Source organism: Medicago sativa, chromosome 7 (genome assembly GCF_051527215.1).
Source record: "Medicago sativa cultivar Bolivia chromosome 7, Bolivia_mono, whole genome shotgun sequence".
NCBI lineage: Eukaryota > Viridiplantae > Streptophyta > Magnoliopsida > Fabales > Fabaceae > Medicago > Medicago sativa.
In genome coordinates this window covers 61,669,118-61,693,211 of record NC_140755.1, presented here as the reverse complement: position 1 = coordinate 61,693,211, position 24,094 = coordinate 61,669,118, and the positions used below count along the sequence as shown (strand labels likewise).

General features: G+C 32.8%; 2 protein-coding genes across 5 annotated transcripts; one reads left to right on the top strand and one right to left on the bottom strand.

Annotated features, from left to right (window-relative positions):
- Positions 1 to 5,205: 5,205 nt before the first annotated feature.
- ALG10 (DIE2/ALG10 family) lies at positions 5,206 to 11,134 on the bottom strand. Of its 4 annotated transcripts, none has more exons than XM_085724296.1 (9): positions 10,952 to 11,134; positions 10,037 to 10,233; positions 9,841 to 9,929; positions 7,783 to 8,116; positions 6,836 to 7,109; positions 6,544 to 6,681; positions 6,251 to 6,455; positions 5,601 to 5,743; positions 5,206 to 5,515 (listed from the first exon to the last, which is right to left on the bottom strand). In XM_085724296.1, the coding sequence occupies exons 2-9, from the start codon at positions 10,124 to 10,126 to the stop codon at positions 5,256 to 5,258; spliced, it is 1,533 nt and encodes a 510-aa protein (XP_085580422.1). In that variant the 5' UTR covers positions 10,127 to 10,233; positions 10,952 to 11,134; the 3' UTR covers positions 5,206 to 5,255. The 4 variants fall into 4 exon arrangements, with proteins under 4 accessions (XP_085580422.1, XP_085580424.1, XP_085580421.1 ...); XM_085724298.1 differs by having other exon boundaries at positions 7,783 to 8,075; XM_085724295.1 differs by having other exon boundaries at positions 11,051 to 11,134.
- A 5,648-nt stretch (positions 11,135 to 16,782) lies between these two features.
- On the top strand, positions 16,783 to 18,336 carry PRS (Homeodomain-like superfamily protein). The gene is made up of 2 exons (XM_085727462.1): positions 16,783 to 17,303; positions 17,808 to 18,336. The coding sequence occupies exons 1-2, from the start codon at positions 16,911 to 16,913 to the stop codon at positions 18,024 to 18,026; spliced, it is 612 nt and encodes a 203-aa protein (XP_085583588.1). The 5' UTR covers positions 16,783 to 16,910; the 3' UTR covers positions 18,027 to 18,336.
- The last annotated feature ends 5,758 nt before the right edge of the window (positions 18,337 to 24,094 follow it).

The following is a 24,094-nucleotide window of genomic DNA, read 5'->3' as shown; positions in this document are numbered from 1 at the left end:
AACAAGGAACACAAATACAAACAATATTTTGGGGAAATAACTTGGTTACCTTATACATTCATGTCTAACAATCATCTTAGGCTATTTTAATTACCTTGGGGAAATTACTTGGTTACCTTTGATTCATCAACCCATCAGTGTATAACCCCTTTTTTAATCGTCTTATTCTCTTTCAACTTAATTTATGTTTTTAGACTCACAAGGTGACCATACTATTCACACCGTTATAGTCTCGTCTTATTAGTCTTAAGTAACTCGCTATTTATCCTTACCATGATTATTTCTCACCACATCTATTTATTCAACCCACCTCTCCTTATCATCGCTTACATATGCTTCATCGCTTTTTTAACATTACCATTTATCTTGACTCTTTAACTTTCAACCCAACAATCTTCCTAAGTTCATTTTGACTTAAAAAGATTATATTTAACCTCATCAGTTACCCGAAAACACATACTCAATATCCCCTCGTATCATCGTCTTTTTCACTTATTTAACTCATTCATATTTTATGCTCTATCTTCGTATTTTCAATCACTTTTTATACCATCGATCATTGTAACTACTACCACCGTATTCTTGGTTTATTCTAATCCATACCCTCTTAATTAACTTACAACATTAGACTCTTTAACTACTCCAAGGATTACTCTCATCGTTGTCAATCCACCATGAACTACACATCTGTATCTCTCTTGCCTTTACCTTCTACTGCTTAAACTACTTCACATTTTTGGCTCATCGCTAATTTGAGAAACTTATGTTTATCATAGTCATCTACTTAAACAACTCCTCTATGTCTTCTCCTATCATTGTCTTTCACTTCCTATTGCCAAGTCATCTTTAACATCATTTATTCTCATAGGCCACTATCACCAGTTCATGTTTTAGACTTGTTATTATTTTAAGGTAATCACTTCTAATTATGCTTAAACACACCCGCTAATTTAGGTATATTAGTTTAGGACCCTTACTTTTACTTTTCACTTCTAACGACTTTCTTAACCTCATTATTGTTTTCAAAAATGTTTTTTTAGTCAACGCAAAATATTGTGTTGAAATTTCACGAAAACGCAATGTGATCCATGTGCAGTATTTTGATCATATCTCAAGCTGTAAATGTCCAAATGAAGTCAAACAAAAGGCAATTGAAAGCTAACATCCATATCTACAACTTTCATGAAGACACCTAAACCAGATTCGAATCACATATGTCCTCAGATGAAGATTGATATGAATCACATATATTTGATTCAAATCAGTGACCAGGAAAATAGAGTTTTCAACTTCGAGATCATTCTTAAATCGCTCCAAACCCCCCATTTTCGGACCTTTAACTTACCCAAATCGTCCCCATGAAGGTGAGAAAAACACAAGAAGGATGAGTAAATTGTGTTAGCTTTTTCTTCTATTTAACTAAGTCCAATGATCAACCTCTGATAAAGTTCAGAGTCTGAAGTAGAGTTCAAAGTTAAGTGCAGCGGATAATAGAGAGAGAGAGAGAGAGAGAGAGAGAGAGAGAGAGAGAGAGAGAGAGAGAGAGAGAAGAAACATACACAGACAATTATCCTGGTTCCTTCCACAATCCGGAAGTAGTCCAGTCCCCCTTCACTTACAGGAAATTTTTCGCTATAATCACACAAGATTACAATTGCTCAAGCACACAAGCAAGAGACTTCCTATGCTCAAGCACACAAGCAAAAGACTTCAAACAACAAAAATTACAAAGAAATAGTTGTTTGGTTGAACACTTGATATACAATCAGTGGTATTCACAATACAAAACAGTTAAGACTCTAAGACTTAAGAATTTCTAAGATATGAAAGTTTATAAGAAATTCTAAGTTTTTGATGCTTAGTAAATTTGATAGAGTTTTGGCACTTGTAAAATATTGCAGTCTCTGCATATCTTCAAGTCTTCATTCTTTTATATAGAGGTAGGAAAGAGATATTGTAGAGGTGTCATCGCATCAAATGGTTGTTAGAGAACCTTGATCAATCAACATTGAATTGTTGCTTGATTTGTTTGATGTCCTAGGAAGGAATAATTTGAAAACCATTCCTTGATTGGGAATTATCCGTTCCAATCCAGTAGAGACACAATTGTAGCTTGTACTATGCGCAGGAAATGTTGGAGTAGTGGAGGTAGTGGTTGTACAATTGTACTATTTGTCCTTCCCTATCCTTTTCTCTGAGAATAAGCATCCAAAACATTCTAATTCTTCAAAACCATCGTTGCTTCAGTCTTCTAATCTCTTCTGCATCTTCGTGTCTTATAATAACGATAATAACAGACTTCAGGGTCTGCACTTCAGCTTCTGATAAACTTTAGACTCTGGGTGATCTTCAGACAATGATCAATCAACTTCTGGATGACCCTCAGACTCTGACTTGCAACTTGGCTTCTCTTGAAAATTCATTTGCTCTAATTTGTTTCTCCAGAACCAATACTTTGTTTTAAGACATAAAATTTCAGTCTATGGTCCTGCATACTTGAACAAATATTAACATATCCAATTAAACTTTTAATGCCTTGTTATCATCAAAACTTAAGAGACATTGTTTAAACTCATTTTGTTCCAACACCCCAATCATCACCCCATGATTGTCTTATCATTCAAACACTAATTCTCGCTTAACCTACCGGATTGCATTCTTTTTTTAAGGTCAAATTCTCAACTCAAAGCCCTAAACTAAGTTCCCTCAATTTTAATCTTTCGACCAACATTACATCCATTCATCATCATTCTTTCATCAAAATTTGCATCATAACATCAATGACTTCTTAAGTTTAAACAACCCCCTATCATAGTTTAAGATATCATAAACTGAAAGGATTCACCCCCTTACCTCGAATCTCTGGAATCACAACTTTTGACTCTCTTCTCCGCAGCTAGGGTTTTCTCCTTCTCTTCTTTTCTCCGGTTTTTACGTTCAGCAAAAGTGTCAATTATGATTCTTAACTTTATATTTATACTTGAGTCATTCACTTATTATTATTTTCTTCTCCTCCACCTTCTATTATTTTTACTTTCCCCTCCCCCACTTATTTATTACTTCTATTATACACCTCTCACCTCTATATTTTAATCAATTCTTCTCTTCATCATATTAATCCTCATAGCACATCATTCATCATCAAAACTCTATTTCCTCGTACATAACATAATACTCAAGCAACATGCATCATTATAATCATAATAATTACAACTCTACCTATTTAACCTCATAAAATTAATTAAATAGAAATTTAGGGTATTGTACAATGCGCTTCTTTATATTAAAAAATTATCCATGCAAATTTAGGGAATAATAATTTTTTTCTTATTTTTTTTGAACGGAGGAATAATCATTTCTTCGTCAAATATTTAATCTCATACTAATATTTTGTGGTACAGTTTAAGTAATAATAGATTTACACACACACAGGTCAACAAAATTTTGCAAGGGTCAACAAAAAAATTTACACACACAGATATATATATATATATATATATATATATATATATATATATATATATATATATAAATATTTTAGGGAAGATTTACATAGATAATATATGTAATTATTTTTTCTTTCCTAAAAAAAAAAGTAATTATTTTTTCATGTAAAATATTAACTTTCTTTGAGAGGTTCCCTAAAAAAAAAATTAAAAAAAAAACTTTCTTTGAGAGGATGTAGCATTAATTTATCGCGTGTGATAGGATTGGATTATTCTTACATTATTATCTCTATATCAGAGCATCTCCATTAAACATCACATTAAAAGTCAATAAAAAAATTAATATGCAAATAAACATCACATTAAAAGTCAATAAAAAAATTAATATGCAAATAAACATCACATTAAAAGTCAGTAAAAAAAAATTACTATAATAAGGATCTGAAACATAAACCTTCTTCATTTATATGATGTTTTTCCACACCTAAATCTCAAATTGGAGAGATGGAATTTTCAAAGATTTATTGGGTTTGCACTTTGTTTTGCTTGTTTTTTCCTCTTGTTTTGGGTGATCATAGCTTTAAAATGTTATCAAAAGGTGTCTCTACTCCCCCATCAGTGCCTAACAAAAAACCAAATGTTCCTCTACATTCACTTCCACTTGCTCGAGCATATCACACAAATTTGAATTTTGAAATGTTGCGAAAAGGTGTGCATGTTCCGACATCAGGATTCAACCCAAAATCGATTACTCCTCCATCTCCACTAGATTATCAACATTTGAATTTTAAAATGTTAGCAAAAGGTGAACGTGTTCCGCCATCAGGAGATAACCCGAGACACAACGGTGCTCCACCTGGACATAATTGAATTTTGTTATAATACAAAATTAGTGGTGTGTCTATTTATTCTTCTTCTAGTTATGGTATTGGAACTTTGAATTCTGCATCTTTGTGTCCTCACAATTCTAAATAAAATTATGAGAATTAAAAGTTGTAGAATGCTTGGGTTTATACATATATATATTTTTTTATTTTTTTATTTTTTTTGACATATATATATATATATATATATATATTTATAAATAATGGTTATAACCAAAAATTTCTTTACTTAAATAATATGTAAGCTCAAACAATATTGCGATATTATTCAGTTATCATTTGGTTCTCTTGTTCAATATTGAGTCAGGTTATCTTAATGAAATTTCTTTGAATAAAGGGTTAAATATGATTGAGATCCTCACAAATATACAACCTTCTAATATTGATCTCTAATCAAATTTTATAGTTTTTTTTTTTTTTTTTGAAATAAAATTTTATATAGTTTTAGTTACCTATGTTTTTTCCCGCTTGCAAATTTGGTCTCTGTCAAATTGATGATGACTGGAAACACAGAGATACCATATAGACGAGCCACTTGGATGCCATGGACTAATCTAATGACATAGCATGCCAAATGTTAAAAACTTTATTTAATTTAAAGATCAAATATCTATATCATTTTAATTATTAATTAATGATATGTCTTTAAACTACTTTATTGCATTTCAGTTAGAGATCTGTAATTAACCAAAGGCGTTAATGATTATTTGCCGTTTTGAGATTTAGAATATGGAATCAACCAAAGACATTAATTATTATTATTATTATTATTATTATTATTATTATTATTATACTGGAACACATTAACACCTTGATTTAGAATTGTGCATTTGTTTTGTGTAGGTCAAATACTTGTATGAAAGTGAAATCAATTCTTTTGATAAAGTAAGGCCTTCTTGTTTTCCTTTTTCCTGATAAATTAAAGTCACCATATAAACCTTTGAATCCCAGGTTCATGATCCCAATGAAATGGCCGAAACAAAAACATAATCATTGTAAAGATATTAACACCGACATATAGCATTCCTGTAAGAAGCCATTGTTGATCATCCCTAATGTTACAGTGAAGCACCAAGAAATAGAACGGTATGGTGTAATATCTGAACTCTATGAGTGGAGCTGGTACAAGAACAGCAGATGTAGCCAAGAAGTATGCCAATATCCATAATTTACTTTTAACTTTACCTGTTCGAGAAAAGATGATAGTTACAACGACAGACACAATCGAACGAAAGAAAATACAAAATACTTAGTTTGGCAATGTACTAACCCAACATATGGATGATTGAAAGCCATGAATACGTGTAAAGTGGCACCAGAAGATATCTAATTGACCAGTGAGCCGTGATGACTTTCCTCCAGAGATAGAAAGGATAATGCCGATTATCGGCAAGAAGGTACGGATGAGCTACACTGCAAAAATCAAATGAAAGACACTCAGCAAAACAATTGAGATTAATTATGTCTTAGAATGCATCATACGTATTAATTTTCTTGTATTATTGATTTAGAACGAGTTGAGCTTCATGACTAAGGGCATGTTTGGATTGGCGGTGGCATTGTCGGAATCACAGTGAGCCACCACAATTTTGGCAAAGTTGCATTTTGAAGCTTTAACAAAATCACGGTGGCACCACAATTTTGTCAATTTCACCACCAATCCAAACATATAATTCATGCAACATGCATGGAATTTTTTTCGCATGATATGAAATCAATGGATAGAATTGTCGGGCAAACAAACTGATCAAATTAAAATTATAGAATATACGGCAGAATGCTTTTGGAAATACGAGCTTCAAATTTTCCCGTATAAGAGAGAAATCAGACTGAATTCACCAGAATATGCACTTCATTATTGAAAAATCAAAATGCAGATTCTGCTTGCTAGTTAAACAAGTGATAAGAGTTTGATGTAACCTGAAAAAGTGTACAGAGAAAATGCCAGCAATAAGGGCCAGGAACATCTGAATGTAACTAAGGGGCCTACTTCTCCAAAATGACTGAAACAGGTCCACAGCATGGGTGAAAGTAAAATGCATGGGAGCCTGAGCCAAAACAGAAACTAAACTAAAGTATAGTATCTGAGCAAAATGTGGGGTAACAGCATGTGCTTCTTTTGCACCTGCAGTGTCAGTAATATATGTTAGAAAGAGGGTCTTATTGGCCAGATAGATCACAAGGGATAACAAGGAAATGAATGTTTTATTTACCAAGAACAATACTTCCATTCCAATAGACAAATAAAAGAAAGGCCATCAACACGACGAGAAAGGGGCTAAATGAAATTAAAAGCTCCCACTTCATACGCCATAATGTTAAAAGTAATGCCCGAATTTCATTAACCAAACCTGCAAAATAATATTAATGTGTTTATGTCTACTGTTGCACAATTAGGAGGAATAGGTTAATTTTCTGCCATGAACTTGGTTATAAAGATTTTATTTTCTTAAGTATAAAAGAGACCTAGCGATTTTCCTAAACATGTATAATCAATTAGCAAACCTGAACAGAAGGAAGGAGAAGATGCATTTGTTTTAGGCAAAGTGTGCTCAGCAGTATTTACAGCTTTAACAGAGGACTTTCGCCTTTTCAGATTTGAACCCTTTGCCCCTGTACCAGTAGCACATGTGAAATCATGCTCAATTGATACATCTGACTTGGCTGTTTTTGCATTGCCCTTTCCGTGCATCAGAGACATATCAATTATACCAATGCATGCAACAAAAAGGACCCATATAATATTTGTTTGTCGAACAACAACTGCAAAGGCTCCAACCTACATACACAATATTGGATGTGTTACTGCCACTCTAAAAAATACAATTACACATAGATTTATCTATATATTGCACGGTGCTAAAGGTGAAATAGTCCACACATAGGAAGAGTCCAATACCAACTCATCAAAATACATTAAAAGGCACTTATAAAAAAAAAACAAAAAAAAGGGAAGGAAGAAAAAAAAATTGACTCAGAAGTTTAAAATCTAGACTAGAAGCAAATATCTGAAAAAAGATAGAAAAGATCCATTAAACTAAGAATAGCAATGAAACTAAATTAATTCACATAGTATAAAAATGGCCTTTATAGAGGGTTTTTTTTTTTTCTTTCTGAAATCAAGTGACCACAAGGAATTTACTAAGTACATCTCATCTTGAATTCACTGTGTCTTCCAATACAGATAAGAATATTATTTTTCCCTAGTTATATGCATAATGTATCATAATAAGAAACAAGCAAGGTCTGTGGCTCTGTGCAGTAAGTATGTTCAGTAACACATATTGAGTTATAGACATTCAGTAACAAATATCACGTTATAAACATTAGATAACTGTATTTGTAATCACACGATATTAAAACAAAGCTCTTGAATAAAAACGATACACCAAAATAAATATAGATATCAACGTATATACATGTTTGCAATATAAAGTCTACATATACCTTACCAATGCACTTAACCAATAATTCTTTTTCAAACTTGCAAGATACATAGCCAGCACTGCAGTAACGGATGCCACATCCGTATAATAAAGAAAAGTGAAGAACCAGTGAAGGGGGTACAAGGATAGGACAACAGCATGAAGCATCGCCTTTCTGTCACCAAGTGTTGGCTTCAAGTGAATAATGATTTCATACAGAATTACGCTGCATATGACTGCCAAGACACCATTGATTGATCGAAGAATGGCAGCAGAACACATATCAGTAAATGATGATGCAGCTTCTACACAGAAAAAGCCTGGAAACAAAGAAGCAATATGGGCAAGTGAAAGATAGTACCTGCAAAAGTTTTTATATCGGAAAGATCAACAATGGTATTAGATTTGATACTACATTATATTTTAGATAACTTATATTCGATTGTATATAATATTCATCCAAGTAAAATAGTTCAAGTTCACTCAAAGTCCTACTCGTCAGATTTGAGCAGTACTTCAAATATTATCTTCTAACAGAGCCAGATAGTTACAAAGAATTTAGCAAACACACAGTTTTTAATTATTCATAAGGAGCAGGTTCTTTCCCAGATCTGTATTGTGTATTTACTTCTTCAATTAAACGTTATATTCATTACATAACCTTATGGTTCTTTCCATTAGCGTGATTCTTTATTAATCATACTACAGTTCAAACAAAACAACCATCCGATTTCAAATTGCTTGATTAGGAGTTTTCTTTCCACAAGAGTGCTTAATGAAATTTGTTTACCAATGACACCCAGAACAACCCTTCTCTACACATTAAGCAAATGTGCTACAATTCTAACTGAAAAACTGAAGCAAACCAAAATATTTAGACTTATATATGATGCCCATAAATCATGAAAATCCCATCATTTCCAGAAAATATCCAAATTTCAGACCATATATTCCTACACCCAAGGCTGTCAAGATCAAGTTTTTGACCAGGATCGGGAGGGAGGTAGCATGAGCGCAGCACACAAGATCGCAACTAGGATTGGAAGGTTATCTAAGTAAATGTGTAGGAGAGGATGATAGCAAGATCGAGAAACATAAGATCATAAATACTAGTGTTTGTGTGTTTATATATATACTGCACAAGTTCACAATTTTAAAAATAGAGCAAACCAAATCCACACCAAAAAAACTACTCAAAGCTTAAACATAAAACAATCAAGTAAACTAAAAAAAAAAAAAAAAAAAAACAGTCAATGTTCCATGATAAAACGATCAAGTCCAATAAAAGATGGTTGTGGCTCATGGTTGAGGACGAAGGTTGCAGTGACACGACTCTGAGAACGAGAGAGTGAGAGGCAGAGATGGTTGTGAGAGGGAGGGAGACAATCTTTGAGTGTAAAACTGCACTCAGAATCGCACACAATTGTGCGGTTTTATAATCCAGAAACGATTTTTGCTACGACTCACATCAAACTGTCACAAAAATGGGATCTTGAGCACGCTTTAGATTGGAGGGGATGCGTAGGATCGCAAAATTGTATAATTTACTATCTAAATCAAGATCACGATAACCTTTCCTACAACTGCTACCTTTCCAAGTGTTCACGTGAAATATATTCAGTACACCAATACAAAAACTAATATACAATACAATCAAGTGAATGTTCTTCACAAGCCACAAGTTGGTGTCTACTATCTAGTTAGTTGCTTATGAATGATTTCATATTTTCTGTTCTTCCTCTTAACATGTGTTCTTTCCATTCCATTTTCATTTCATCATGTATAAGCAGTTTTTTCCTTTTTGGCTTAAGTGTATGGGGTCCAAGGACAAGGCATGTCACATGCTTCAGCGAGGAGTTATAGTATTATTTACCAATCGCCTAACAAGGGGGACCACCGCCAGTGAGAATTGAACCTAAGCCTTTCAAGCAAAGTGTTTGGTTCATTACAAGCTGAACTAACCTCCACAGGAAGTTTGATATAAAAGTTCCTTGTTTATTACCGAAAAGCAGTATAATATAAGCTAAGAGATCAAATATGTCCTAAAGATGGAGACAGGGAGAGTAAAGAGTTAACAGAACATACAGGCCAGGAGGGGTGGTAATCATAGGGTCCCAACTTCCAAAATTTCCCTTGCAGTACTGCTGAGCCTGTGGTATATGAAATATCTCATCCTGCAGATCATAAATATCAGTTATATTGAATGAATGGTAAAGTTCTTCAGTGTCATTTTAAATATCAGAAAGTGTCTGTTCAACTAGTTAATAAAATGTGTTCTTACCATATATGGTTCAGGAACTATGCGATTGACCATTATGGTGATAGGAACAACCCATGAGCTCACTATTGCGGCAAGAGCTAACTTTCCCATTTCCCCCTCTATCTTCAGTAATAACACTACCAAGATAACTTCAACTCTATGCGACAGAAAGTGTAGATCAATGTCGCGTGCAACAGCCAAGACTTCGCATGCTCAACCTGAATTGTCAAACAGAAGTCTTTCCATCAACAACCAACAAGTAAAACACTTCATCTAAAACTTGTTACAGTAAAGAAAGTAGAGAAGTAAACTTAATGCAAATACATGAAGTAAAACAGGTAGAAAAAGAAGGAAAATATACTCATGAAAACCTAATACTATTTACACATGGGAAATCAGGTGTGTTTATAGTTAGATAGACTTTTGAGTTCTCCAAAAAATAGCCAACTGGGTATATCACAAAACATGTATTTTTAAGAAGCTAAACTAGCCCACCAAATTGGCACTGGGGAGAATGGAACCTGAGACCTTGAGAGGAGCACACTCCAAGGTCCCGATCCAACACCACCAAGACAACCCAAATGGGTTATATGCTAATAACTAACCAAGCATCGGTATCGAGGGGAACTAAAATGGCAAACAACCAATGACATCTACTCACATCAATAACAATAGGCTCAAGCTATCGAGCACGGACACTTTAAATTGGAGATGTACTATACTAACATATGTGGTCATACTAAATTATTACTGATGTCTACGTGTCAATGTCGTGTATGGTGTTTGTGTCATTGTTTCATATGAATCAAGTCTTATTAATCAAGCATTAAGCAAATAGCATAGTATACAAAATCAAAGCAATCAAAATGAGAGATCAAGTAAATTTGCACAAAAGTTGTAACATTTGCAATAAGAAATTGAAGATAGTATACCAACTTTGATTCAAGCGATGGATCGCGTAGTTGCACAGCACGAGAGGGTATGGAAAATACGAAAAAATGGGAGAAAGGGGAAAAGCTAGACGGAGTTACTCACTGTTTGTGGCGGCCGAAAACCAACTCCGGCGGTGTTTCCCGGCGGCTAATTAATTTCAGTGCGACGCCAGCTTGTTTCTGAGATGGAAGGAAGATGCGCACAGAGGAAAAAGAAAGAAGATGCTGTATGGCAGGTTTACAAAAGTGTCCTTGATTTTAGGTTGAAATGTCAAAATTGCCCATGGTGTTGATTTTGTGTCAAACATTTTGTGTCAAGTTATTATCATTTCTAAAAAAAAAAAAAAAAAAAAAAAAAAACGCATACGTATTGTATACTTATCCGATACCAATATTTTGCGGATACTTACGGATACGTATCCACGAATTATTAAAATTATTATTTTAATTTTTAAAAATTATTTTATCAATATTTATGGGATACTCGAAATATACACATAAAATGCTTCACAACTATGTATCCTACAAAATATGAAGGGTATAAAAATGAGACATTATTGTGAAAATTCAGCTTAGATGTATATGATCTAATTTAAGATATGAATCGATGGAATTTTTTTCGATGATCCCGTTATAAATTATGTTGTTTTTTATGGATGAAGGTGGGTAGAGATCCTTTTAATTAACATTTGACAAAATTTATTTTGGATCTTTTTAATGATGTTTCTGCAGATCACGAATGGTGTGTCTCCTTATCTCTCTCTTGTGTTTCACTCTCCAAATCAATTTTTTCAATTATCGTTGTCATGTCTATGAATGAAGTGGAAGGTTTGGATCATCTCTTCCAACCTAGTCCCCAAAACATTAACAATTTGTGATCGACGATTTCGTTACGCTATCGAGTCGGTAGTTCAGACTTATTGGGTTCTACTTTTCTAGAAATTTTAAAGAAGAAAAGTCTAAAAAAAAGAGTATTCGTGAAGTTCATGAGGGCATTTCTTCACCGGATATTACATAGCCGTAAACAATAACTAATGATGTGTTTGTTCAAGGATTTTAATATTTTTTCAAGGATTTTAATGTTATTACTGACGTGTTTGGAATTCAATATTCTAATGTTTGTTTCAAGTTTTAAAAAATTATTTGCAAGTAAATTTTATTCCGATGAATATTGTCTTAGACATGATTTCTTAACTTTCTATTCTCATGCTAATGGATGAGAATTTAAACATTACAATGAGAATAAAACTCAACTAGCCATAACTTCCCACTATCATTCACATTTATTTTTATTTTTCTTTTTAAAAAATTTTAAATCAAAGAACTCTTATAAATATTCCAAAGATTTTTTTTTTTACCAAACACATAAATAAGAAAATTATAATTCCTGGAAATCTTATTCATAAGAATGTCATTCCAAGAAATGTAATTTCATACCTTAATATAAGCAAACTCTAAGGAAATATGTGTTCTGATAATTGGTTTATTAACTACTTCAAAGTTGTATAACTTTATTCAATTATAAAACCAGTTAGTATGACTTTCACCATTTTCATAATCAATTTTTTGTCACGTGTGGTTACACGACCTGGGACTGACGATTTCACTTTTAAATCAATAAGCGGGAAGGAAGGTTTGGATTTAATTAAACATTTTTCTTTGGATGAGATAAAACAAGCGGCTTGGTATTGCGACAGTTTTAAGAGCCCATAACCGGACGATATTAATCTTGGATTTATTAAAGATTTTTGGGACATTTAACATATGAGCTGCTGCATTGTTTTACCAAATTTCATCGCAACGATAAATTAACAAAAGGTATTAACAACACTTTTATTGCTTTAATTTCTAAAGTAGATAGCTCTCAACAGCTGTCTAATTTTCGACCTATTGTCTTGGTTGGTTGTCTGTATAAAATTCTATCGAAGGAGCTTGCAAATAGGTTGTGGAAAGTTGTCGGTAAAGTTCTTTATGAATCTCAACCAGCTTTTGTAAAAGGTCAACAAATTCTTGATGGTATCCTTGTATTGCTAATGAGATTGTGGACGACGCACGTAGTTGAAAGAAAGTTGATTCTTTTTAAGGTTGCAGGGTCGTATCTCAGGCAGGGCAAAGAGGGCGGCCGCCCTAGGCCCCAAAAAATAAGTACGAAATTTGGGCCCCCAATTTTTTTTAGGGGTTTATTAGGCAATTCTCTTGAGTTAACTCATTCCCGTGCTACGTGAGTTAACTCACGCTGAGAAATTCTCTTGATGTTTATATATATTTATTAGTTAGGTTAGAACCCAAATTGTAGGTTCGCCCTAGGCCACCAAAATCTCAGAAACGGCCCTGTAATTTATTAGTTAGGTTAGAACCCAAATTGTAGGTTCGCCCTAGGCCACCAAAATCTCAGAAACGGCCCTGTAAGGTTGATTTTGAGAAAGCCTATGATTCGATGGATCGGAGGTATTTAGGAGATGTAATGGTCAAAATGAATTTTCCGACTTTGTTGCATAAGTGGACTTTAGAATATGTTACTACTGCTTCAACATTAGTGCTAGTGAATGGCAGCCCAACTAAGAAGTTTAAGATGGAAAGAGGGATTTGCCAAGGAGATCCCCTTTCTCCTTTTCTTTTTCTTTTAGCGACATAAGGTTTAAATGTTTTGATGAAAGCTTTGGTAGAGGCGGGTTTATATACTGGTTTTGGAGTAGGGGCACATGAAAATGCGTCTATTTCTCACTTACAGTTCGTGAATGATACTTTGTTGGTGGGGTAAAAAGTTGGGCTAATGTAAGAGCTTTGAAATCAATTTTAATCCTCTCTGAACCAATTTATGGATTAAAAGTGAACTCCCATAAAAGTATGTTGTTTGGTGTGAATGTATTTGATTCGTGGTTGCATGAGGCGACTTTGGTTATGAACTGTAAACACGGGCGACTTCCTTTCTTGTATTTGGGGCTACATATGTGGTGATTCTCATAAACTTAATTTTTGGTATCCTTTGTTTGAGCGCATCAGAAGACCGATACATAAGGAAATAAATTTAAATGTAATATTTTTTCAAAAAAATAAATAAATACAATCATATGTGTCAATGTCATCTCTATATAAAGACTGATACATCTCAAGTCCGATCCCTAAACACTCCGTGGATCTTAAATATGTTGCTCTAGAGCCAATAATTGAATTGGCTACAAATCCAATTTATAAGGTTATCAGCCGACAGATTTATTGTTATCTTCATGCCAATGCTATAAAGCAATAATGCTATGATCAATGTATGTTTGGATTAAGAGTAATATTTTGTTGAATCTTACAGCTTTTGTTAAACTTGTAACAAGCCACCATGAATCTAAATATATGCATTTTGTTTTTTGTTTGTTTTTTCCATTCATAGACTATTTATATTTATAAAACTGTATAACTCCAGTCGATCTCAAGTAATGCCCCCACAAAGATTTATTATGACTTTTTCACAAAAACATTGACATCTCATAGCATCATAGAACAGAAAACACTGTAGCAAGTAACGAAGTACGTAAACCATCATAAGCTAAGCTAAGAGATGACATCAAATAGATATGTGGTTGACTTAACTAGTTAACTTCACACTCAACAACGTACATGGTTGGTGACGTGAGTGAATTCTAAAATGAACGGTTGAGATGATAAGAGGAATGTTGACAGAGTATGACAAGTCCCCTAAAAAAGACAAGGCATTGGACAATGCATTTATGGACACTAACTGTTCAATGCTTGCGTTTTCAAAAATGTCAGCGTTATAAAAAGGACTAAGCATGCATGCAAATAACCAGAGAGACCCCACTTGTGACTGTCAATGACTTGCCATTTTGCCAAGTCTCACCCTTTGGTACCATTGTTTCTAACACTGTACTCTTACAAAAATATATATGTATTTCAGTACTATGCTAGCTTCCAATAATGGGGACTCACTATATCCCAATATTTAATGTTTTTTGTCCAAAAAATAAACAAACATAAGTACAATACCAAAAAAAAAAAAAACCAATTTAATTAGTATTGTGAGAGATGATAACATGATTATCTTATTAGGGAAAATATTTATGAATACTAATTTTGGAGTTGCCCATTTAAGAATCAGCCCAAGGCGGCTACTCATTCCTAGATTAGTTATACATAATGGACCTAAATTTTCTGATTAGGTAGGGAGGATGAAAAATACTTGGTTGATCACCTTCAAATAAAAAATATTTAACCACAAATATAAGAATTACACATCATTTAGTTTGAAACACATCATTTAATTATTTTTCATCTGATTTTTTACTTTTAAATGTGTGTTTAAATGTTGTATCCAAATCTTATGACCATACAAAACTTTCTCAAAGAAATACCTTGAAATGCTTATTAGGGGTCAGCGTCACAAAGTCCCTAAGCTATGTAAGGTTACATTAATTAGGGTGCTTATAGGGAGTTAAAAGATTTTAATTTTAATGATTTAACATAATAAAACAAGAGTAAACACTCATTTTTATCTTTGAATTTTCTTTAAAAAAAAATAATCTTTGAATTTGTGAGGCGTTATAAGTATTTAAATACATCAAAATTACAAAAGCATGTATGATTTTTATGAATGTGCCTTTCATTAGAAAGTTTAATATTTGAACATGTCTTTCATTATTTCATTATTTAGTTTAATTCCTGAATGTGTCTTCTGTTGTCAATTTAGTCCATGATATATATTACTAACGTAAGACACGACCAAAGATGATTTTGTAAGACATTATTGGTATAGTGTCTAAATCTATCAAAATCACAAAATCCAAAAATGTTTTTTTTGTTACTCAGAATGATCCTTGAACATTTCTTTTGATAGTTAGTTTGATCATTGAATGTAACTTATAAAGTTAGTTTAGTCTTTAAACGTGTCTTCTCTAAGTCAATTTGATCCACGATATTACTGAAAAGACTCACTAACCGAATACGTTTTTACTTATATAAATTAAGATATTAAAGATTTCTCAAAAAAAAAATAATTAAGATATTTAAGAGACAACACATCACACATTTACCAGATTTAAGAACCGAAATGAATAATTTATAAAAAAGAATATATATTGAACTTCTATATGAATATTTTGTTTGAGAGTGAAGAGGTGGACAATTAGGAGACATGTGAATTCAATGTGACAAGGAATGTGCCTGCATACTATCATTCTTTAATTGAAAAACAATTTAGTACTATACTATACACATCAATGAACATAAAACGTTGGCACACACAACCATATAAAATTTATGAAGACAAACTATATAATAATTTAATTTCTTTGAAGTGTGTTTTCATATCTCTTAATCAGAAGCTATTACCACACTGTAGTGAAATGAAAACAGGTACAATCTGTCACAACAATTAGTGGTGCTTAACTAAGTGAACAGAAAAAAAGTGTAGTATCTGATTCATTCTGTTTAGAAAAAGAAGAAAAAAAAAAAGTTAATATAATAAGGTGATGAAGAACCTTTGGCGCAACTGGAAAAGTTGTTGTCATGTGACTGAAAGGTCACGGGTTCAAGTAGTCCTGTAAAAAATAGGGTAAGACTGCGTACAATACACCAATAATGGTGGGACCCCTTCCCGGACCATGCGTATGCGGGAGCTTTAGTGCATCGGGTTGCCCCAATAATAAGGTCATGATGATAACTCATACAACCACAATCAGTTATCTTGATTCATCTCTCTCTTTCTCTCTGTGCATGAAGTACTGTTAAACCCTACTTGAATGCTCCTCTAAAAGGAACATCAACATAAGAGACATAGTACTTTTTTTACCTATCTAATTCACCACAATACCCTAACCCTTGTAATCTCTCTTTCCTTTTTGTCTCATCCTTTACATTACTTTACTGTTTCTTTCTCTCTGTCCCTCTATTTATACATCACTTTCATCCCTCTCATCACAAAAACCTAATTTCCAAAGAGAGAAAATCAATCAATAATGTCTCCACCTGGTTCATCAAGATGGAGCCCTACAACTGAACAACTTATGATCTTAGAGGAACTGTATAGAAGTGGAATTAGAACTCCTAGTGCTGTTCAAATTCAGCAAATAACTACTCACCTTTCTTTCTATGGTAGGATAGAAGGAAAAAATGTTTTCTATTGGTTTCAGAATCATAAGGCTAGGGATAGACAGAAGTTAAGAAGGAAATTTAACAAACAACTGCAGCTACAGCAGCAGCAGCAACAACAACAACTACAAGTTCATCATTGTCAACTCAATCATAATAATATGACTAGTAACCATTTTGTTGGTAGTACTTTTGGTTACCCTTTTGGATCTAATGCACAAGACTTTTCCTTTTTTAACTCACCTAGCTTGCTTTTTGAGGTAATCTTCTTTTTCAATCATGCATGTAGAAATACTTTGTGATGTTTCCTTTTTTGTCCTATTTTTCTTCTTCTTTTTCTTTCTTTTGATAATTCTTCTTTATAACTCTTGGATGCATGAAATTTCTTGACTTAAATCATGGTTTTAAATTGCGGTCTGTAACTTCAATTACGGCTGCGATATAAAAGATTTTGAGGTATCACAACCACAATTTCAATCGCAACTTTCCACTATATAAAAATTCGTAGCTTAACCGCAACTGCGACTGCAATTTAAAACCATGACTTAAATTATCATCTTTGGTTGTGGTTTAAAATTATCTTTTAAAATAAGTGATATGAATTCAAACAATGCCACTTGGCCATTACACAGAAGGATTGGATTCATTCAATTAAATATATATATATATAGGGCATGATTTGAGTTTTTGAGTTATGTAAGTGATCATAAAAAAGTTAAATTATGCTTATTCATTTCTACTTTCTTCATTTGATATGTATTTAGGGATCAGTAGCTGCAAACACATCAGAAGGGGCAATAAATTGCAAATGGAATGGTTATAATAACCAACAAAGTTTGATGGAGAAGAAAGAGATTGCATTCAACAACTATGGTTGGACAACACTCATGGATAATGTTAATCATGAAGCACCTTCATGTTGCACTAAACCTCTCAAGACTCTTGATCTTTTTCCTCTCACAACAACAAGAATCAAAGACTAGTTCTATATATTTCTCCATGTTCATCAACCAAATCTCATAATTCTATGTGACATTATTAACCTAATTCTTTAGGACATTATAACCATGCTGAAATTTACCATCTATATACCAAGAGTACCTAGTGTTGTACGTAGGACTTTTGGTTGCATTGCATCATGTGAAAGAATGATAGAAATGCAATACTTTTTGGTATAAAAATCCTATGGGTACTTGATAAGTGTCCTAGAATTATATACCAAGATTATTCTATCCTAGAAGATCATATAATGAAAATGTAACTTATATAAATTTTTGGTGTTTTTAATTTTTACATTCAATGTTTTTTTTTTGATACGATTTTACATTCAATGTTATTGCACTATTTAAAAAAGTTGAAATAATTAAGATGGAATTTACATACCGGAAATAATGATAGTTTAGTGATGAGGTTAATGCTCAATTTGTATGGAAATTGTAAGATAAGAAACTTGTGTGTATTGATAGAGAATGGTCCCATCCTGTAATATCTTTAAAGTCTATTTATTGTGTACTGAAATTGTCCTTTATTCGTCAATCTCGAGTGTTCTTTTCTCTCATGCAAAATAAAAGGACTTCATGGACATGTGGTAAATCAGCTTTTTGTTGAACTTAAATTTTTCTTTCGAGTGAATAAAAATTGAAGAGGTAAGTGTTGTTTATTTTTAGGTTAGATCATACCCTCACTTAGAGCCAACAGACAGAGTACATGGTTTCAAAAGGCAACGATTGTTAATTAAATCGGTGCTGGTGCTTGGTTTAAATGAAAAATTGATCTAATTTGTGTATAGTGGGAGTTTCGTCATATTTAATTTTGAACGAGAAAATCATGTAGGATTGAAAATAGGGGGCTTCTATGGTGAAGTTACTTTTGTGACTTTTTTGGAAAAGTCGCTTATGTGGCTTAATGGGAAAGTGCCACGTGGATGTCTTTTTAAATCGGTTATTTGGAAAAAGGATTTTAAAAAGCTTTTGTTTTAAGAAAAAAGATATTTTTAATTTCTTTTGTATTTTTGTTTTCATTTTTATCCTTTAGGATTGTGTTCCTGGCTCTGATACCAGATTGGTTTTGGGGTTTTCAGCAGAATTTTTTCGAACTTGGTTTAACATTTGTTCGATTTTAATTAATCCTTGAAAAGGTTTTAAGAGTGTTTTAGCTCTTTGTTTTTGTATATGAGTAAGATTTTCTAAATCTTCTATATCTTTTAATAGATCTTCAATATATTCTATATGATATATAACAAATTCTCTAGAATTGTAAAGAGTTTGTTTAAAAACAATTCTTTCATAATACAATTCTATTTCAGCGACTATGTCTTCTAGTCTTTTCTTAAAGAGTTTTAATTCTGTTATAAGACCTAAACCAGACATTATTGGATAGGTTCAGAATTTCTGGTGGAATTTTCTTCAGCCCTTTTTAAAAGGTTTTCTAAATTATTTAGTTTTTCAGCAGGCCATAGCAAAATCTGAGCCCTTTCTTTTTGCTGGGTAGAAATGTTTTCTATTTCTTCCAGTTCTTCTATTATTTCTTCCACATAAGAATTATGTGTAAATATTAATTCACGAACATACCGAAGAATGTTTTTCATTTCTATTCTTAAAAAATTTCCGTCTATTTTATCAACTAAATTTTTTAGTCTTATTCTGAATAGACTTAATTCGTTTTTTATTGTTATTCCAGGCATAATTAGTTATAACTTCTGGTTTATATTATTAACCTGTATTGATAAGGTTTTTATAGAATCTTGTAGCTTTTTTAGCTCACTTTCTTCTTTAATTTCGAAATCCTTTCTAGGTGGTTCGAATGAGGATGAAACATCATCTTCAAATATAGTTCGAGAACTTAATGATTTGCTAAAGTCTTTTTGATCTCTGTTTGGTGATGTTATTCGAAGACTTTGGCTTCTAAACAACGGTTTTTCTGTTTCTTCAAACATATTCTTTTCTGCTTCTATCAAAGAAAAACTATTTCTTGTGATATTTTTAAATATTGGTGTTTCCAAAGTACTTAATGGTGTAAATAATTCATCAATATGAATTGTATCTTTTCCTATGAATTCTATGCTATGATGTGAATTACTCAAAGCATAATTAATTCTGTAGTAAATTGTAAAAGGATGATTTCCTTCTTTCATAAATGTTGAGTCTTCCAATTTATAATGAAAAACTATAGATTTATTCAGATCTATATCTTTCAGGGATAATCCCATTTGTAAATTTATATCAAATTTTATCTTTCCATATTTTAGATTACATTTTCCTTTTGCAATTACTGCTTGTTTCTTATTTCTAATTCTAGAATCTTCTAGAGCTATATCTAAAGGTGAATCAATACCTTTCATGAAGGTACTTTTGATTAGAATTTGAATGGTTGATATATGAATATAACCAATCTTTCTTCTTTCATTTTCAGAAAAATTTTCGAGTCTTTTATCAATTTGTTGTTTATCTATAGTTAATATAACTATTTTTCCATTAGTTGTTTCAATTGGAATTGCTTCCTCTCCTATCATTATTCCGAATTTTAGAATATTTTTTCTCGATAGAAATTCTTTAAGTTTGCTAAACTTTCTTTTAAAATTTTCTTCAGCAGTTAAAGATAAATCTGCTTCTTCGATTTTATTATCTATTATGTGTTATACCCTAATTTTGGACCTAAAAATACTAGCTTCATTCTTTTCTTGCATTTCAAGTCATTTGAACTGTCTCTGATCAATTGCATCTTTCTCTGCTTTTTATTTCAATATTATTTGCAAAGTTCATGGGAAAAGGGCATTTTAGTCATTTCCTATGTTAAAATTTCTTTCAGTCTTTGAAAAATTGTTTGAGTCTCTTCAATTGGTTTGTATAAGTCTTTGTTTCAATCTCATGTCAAAATCCATTCCAAAAATATCATTTGAGTCATTTTTGAGTCAGTTTAGCCCCTAGGGGCATTTTAGTCTTTTCATGTGTTAAAACCCTGTTTAAATTCTAAAATTTGTCTCTGAGTCTTTTAATCTGTTTGTATGAACTCTTGCTTTAATTCCTTGTTAAAAACCATTTTAAAATTGCGTTTGAGTCATTTTTGAGTCATTTTAGTCCCTAGGGGGCATTTGGGTCATTTCACATAAAATTTCTGGGGCGTTTTAATCCATTTTGTTATTTTTAATCGTTTCGCTTTACGTTATTTTCCATTTACCAATTTTAATTCAATTTTATTTTTAATTTTCGTCTTAGTCTTAAAATTTCTATAATTGCATTTTAGTCCTTAAAGCTTTTGTTATTTGCATTTCAACCCTTTTTGAGTTTGTTATGGTCAAGGTCAAAGTTGGTCAAAGTTTGTTACAAGTCCAGTGCCACATGGCATCACATCATTGGTCCAAGCATTCCTTCATCACCTATAAATAGGTCAAAGTCATGGTCAAGAAGAATTAACTAATCATTTTTTTTCACTAATTATTTTCAATCATTTTTCCACAAAATAAAAAAGTCACAAAAATTCATTTTTCTTTTCCCTCTTTCTTTTTCTCCACCGTAACAACTTTTCTCCACCACTCTAACCACCATAACCAACTATTTTCCACCACTTTCTTCATCCCTAACAACCTCCAACCACCACAACAACCTTCCACCACCTTCTATATCCTCCATAACCACCCAAATTCATCACCATTTCCATCATAACCGATCCATTCATCCACATTCAAACTCCAATTTCGTCCAAGATCATCACAACGTTGCTGCCCTCTTCGAAGCTGCTGCAACCGTAAGCTCATAATCTCATAGCAAACCGAGTCTCGCAAGAACATCATCACCGTAACCATTTTTACAGCGGCCGAGAGTGAAGGAAAGATCAAAGGCGAAGGAACAACAACAAGTTTCTAGCCGAAGCAAGGAACAACAACTGCAAATTCGGTCCTCAACAAGGATCAAACAAACTGAAACAAAGGAGGACAACGAACCGGAATCGGAACAAACAGAGACGGAGGTCAAGTGAAGAAATCGAAGCCGAGAACACGACTCAACGGAACCGTAACTTCGCAAATCTGAACCGGCAGAGAAAGGAAGGTAACCTCTCGCATCCTTTTTGTCTAGATCTGGAATTGTATACTTTGGTTTTGGAATTTCTGAGTTAAGATTCGTTTTGAGCATGAAAATGGATGTGTGAAAATGTGTTTCATTTTTTAAAAACGGTGGAGTTTTGAATTCCGACGCGGTGGTGCCACCACCGGCCACCGCGCCGGAAGTTGCAATCTCCCCGGAGAAGATGAATTCACGGCGGCGCTGTTTGTTTCAGAAGAGAGAAGTGTAAGCAATTTTTTAGAGAGAAGTGTTATTGATGTTATGCGTGGTTTCCTTGTACTGAACCATGTATGCCTCCTCCCTTTGCTGAAACCCCATGCGCGCTAGACCATGTTTCTTACCATGCGCCTTCACTCTTTAACCTTCTGATCTTGTATTTGTGGTCCTGATTGAAGCCCAGTCTTCAAATCGACCCACAAACCCTTGTTTCCTAGCCCAATTTGCTTGTCTTATGTTTTTTTCTGTCGCTGTTTTTACCTCCTAGTTTTGCTGTTCATACCCCCTTGTTGTGTAGATTTTCTTGATAAAAGCTCCTAATAATTTTTTACGTGTTCTTTAACTTTTCCTTAGTTTTTTTGTGGTTTCTCGCATGTTAAAAGATTGTGAAAAGTATGTGAAAAATATTTTACAATGTGATCTAATACTTTTGTTTAATTTTTGTGCGAATTTTGTTAAAAAGATTTTTTAGCTTTTGTGAATCTTTAGTAGTAATTTTAGCATTTTAAAACCCATCTTTAGGGATGTGATTTCATGCTGAAATTCACTTCAAGACTATGTGCAACCTTCTTGTGCCTTTGGTTCACTTTATTTTGCAAAACCTAGTGTACTTTTTGGAGCGATCTTGGATCATGATTTCGGCATACATTTGTAACTTTGAATGCGCATGTTCTTGAGTGAATTTGCCTCTTGATTTGACGTATGTTTGCTGCTTGATGTGTTTTTCTTGTTGTGACTTTTTACCGTGTAAATAAGTGGATTTTCTTGTGTTAAATAAAGTGCAAATAGGCTTGAAAATACTATGATCATATTGCATACTCATTTCCCTTGATTTCTCACATCATGATTGAATTAAAACTTTTGAAATGTTACCATTGATGTGAGGATTCTAGGCCTTAGTTTTGCCTTAGAATTTTAGCAATCTTTCAAGTACTATTTCATCATGTTTTTTTGATTAATTTCTTGGTTATCTCTTTGTGAATTTCTAGTTACTTTAATTCTCTTTACTTGTTTCTATTTCTTTTCTATATTGTTGTGCTACTAACCCTTTTCCTTTCATGTTTCATGAGCATATTTCATCCCTCAATTTTAGTTTCATTTCTTGCACTTTAATTCCTTGCACTTTAAATTCTACCAAAATTAGAATGTAATACCTAGGGATGTTTGTACTTTTATTCCGTGCAATTTCAATTTCTTGCAAGACCATAGAATGTATCTAGGCCAATGATGTAATAAGGACAATGGACTCTAATGATGTACACCGACACAAGCACCGACACATGCACACACATCACTTTAGATGTATGGCTAGGATATGCATGTCTAGATGTATGTTTAGGATTGAATGTTTAGATGAATGCTTAGGATTTACACTTAGAAAAATCAACTTTCCAAAAAAAACTTGAATAACATCACTCAAATAATTTTCCAAAGAAACCTTGGGATCAAAATCCCATTGAATTTTCCCTTTATTTTCTTAAATAAAAACCTTAATGAATTTTAATCATACTTAGACCTTTTTGCAAAATAACTAATTCCACCTCACATTTTCCAAATCTTATGCCCTTGAGGCCTCTCTCTCTTATTCTTAAAAATTCCAATTTTCAAACTTAAAATCAACCAACAAAAAACAAAAACATTTTTTGGAAGAGAACTACGGTGGATTTGATCCCTTAAACGGGTACGTAGGCAAGGAAACAATATTCCTTCAATTCAAATAAAATAAAAATTCAAACACATTCTTCTCCCTCCAATTCTTCACTTAGAAATTCTTA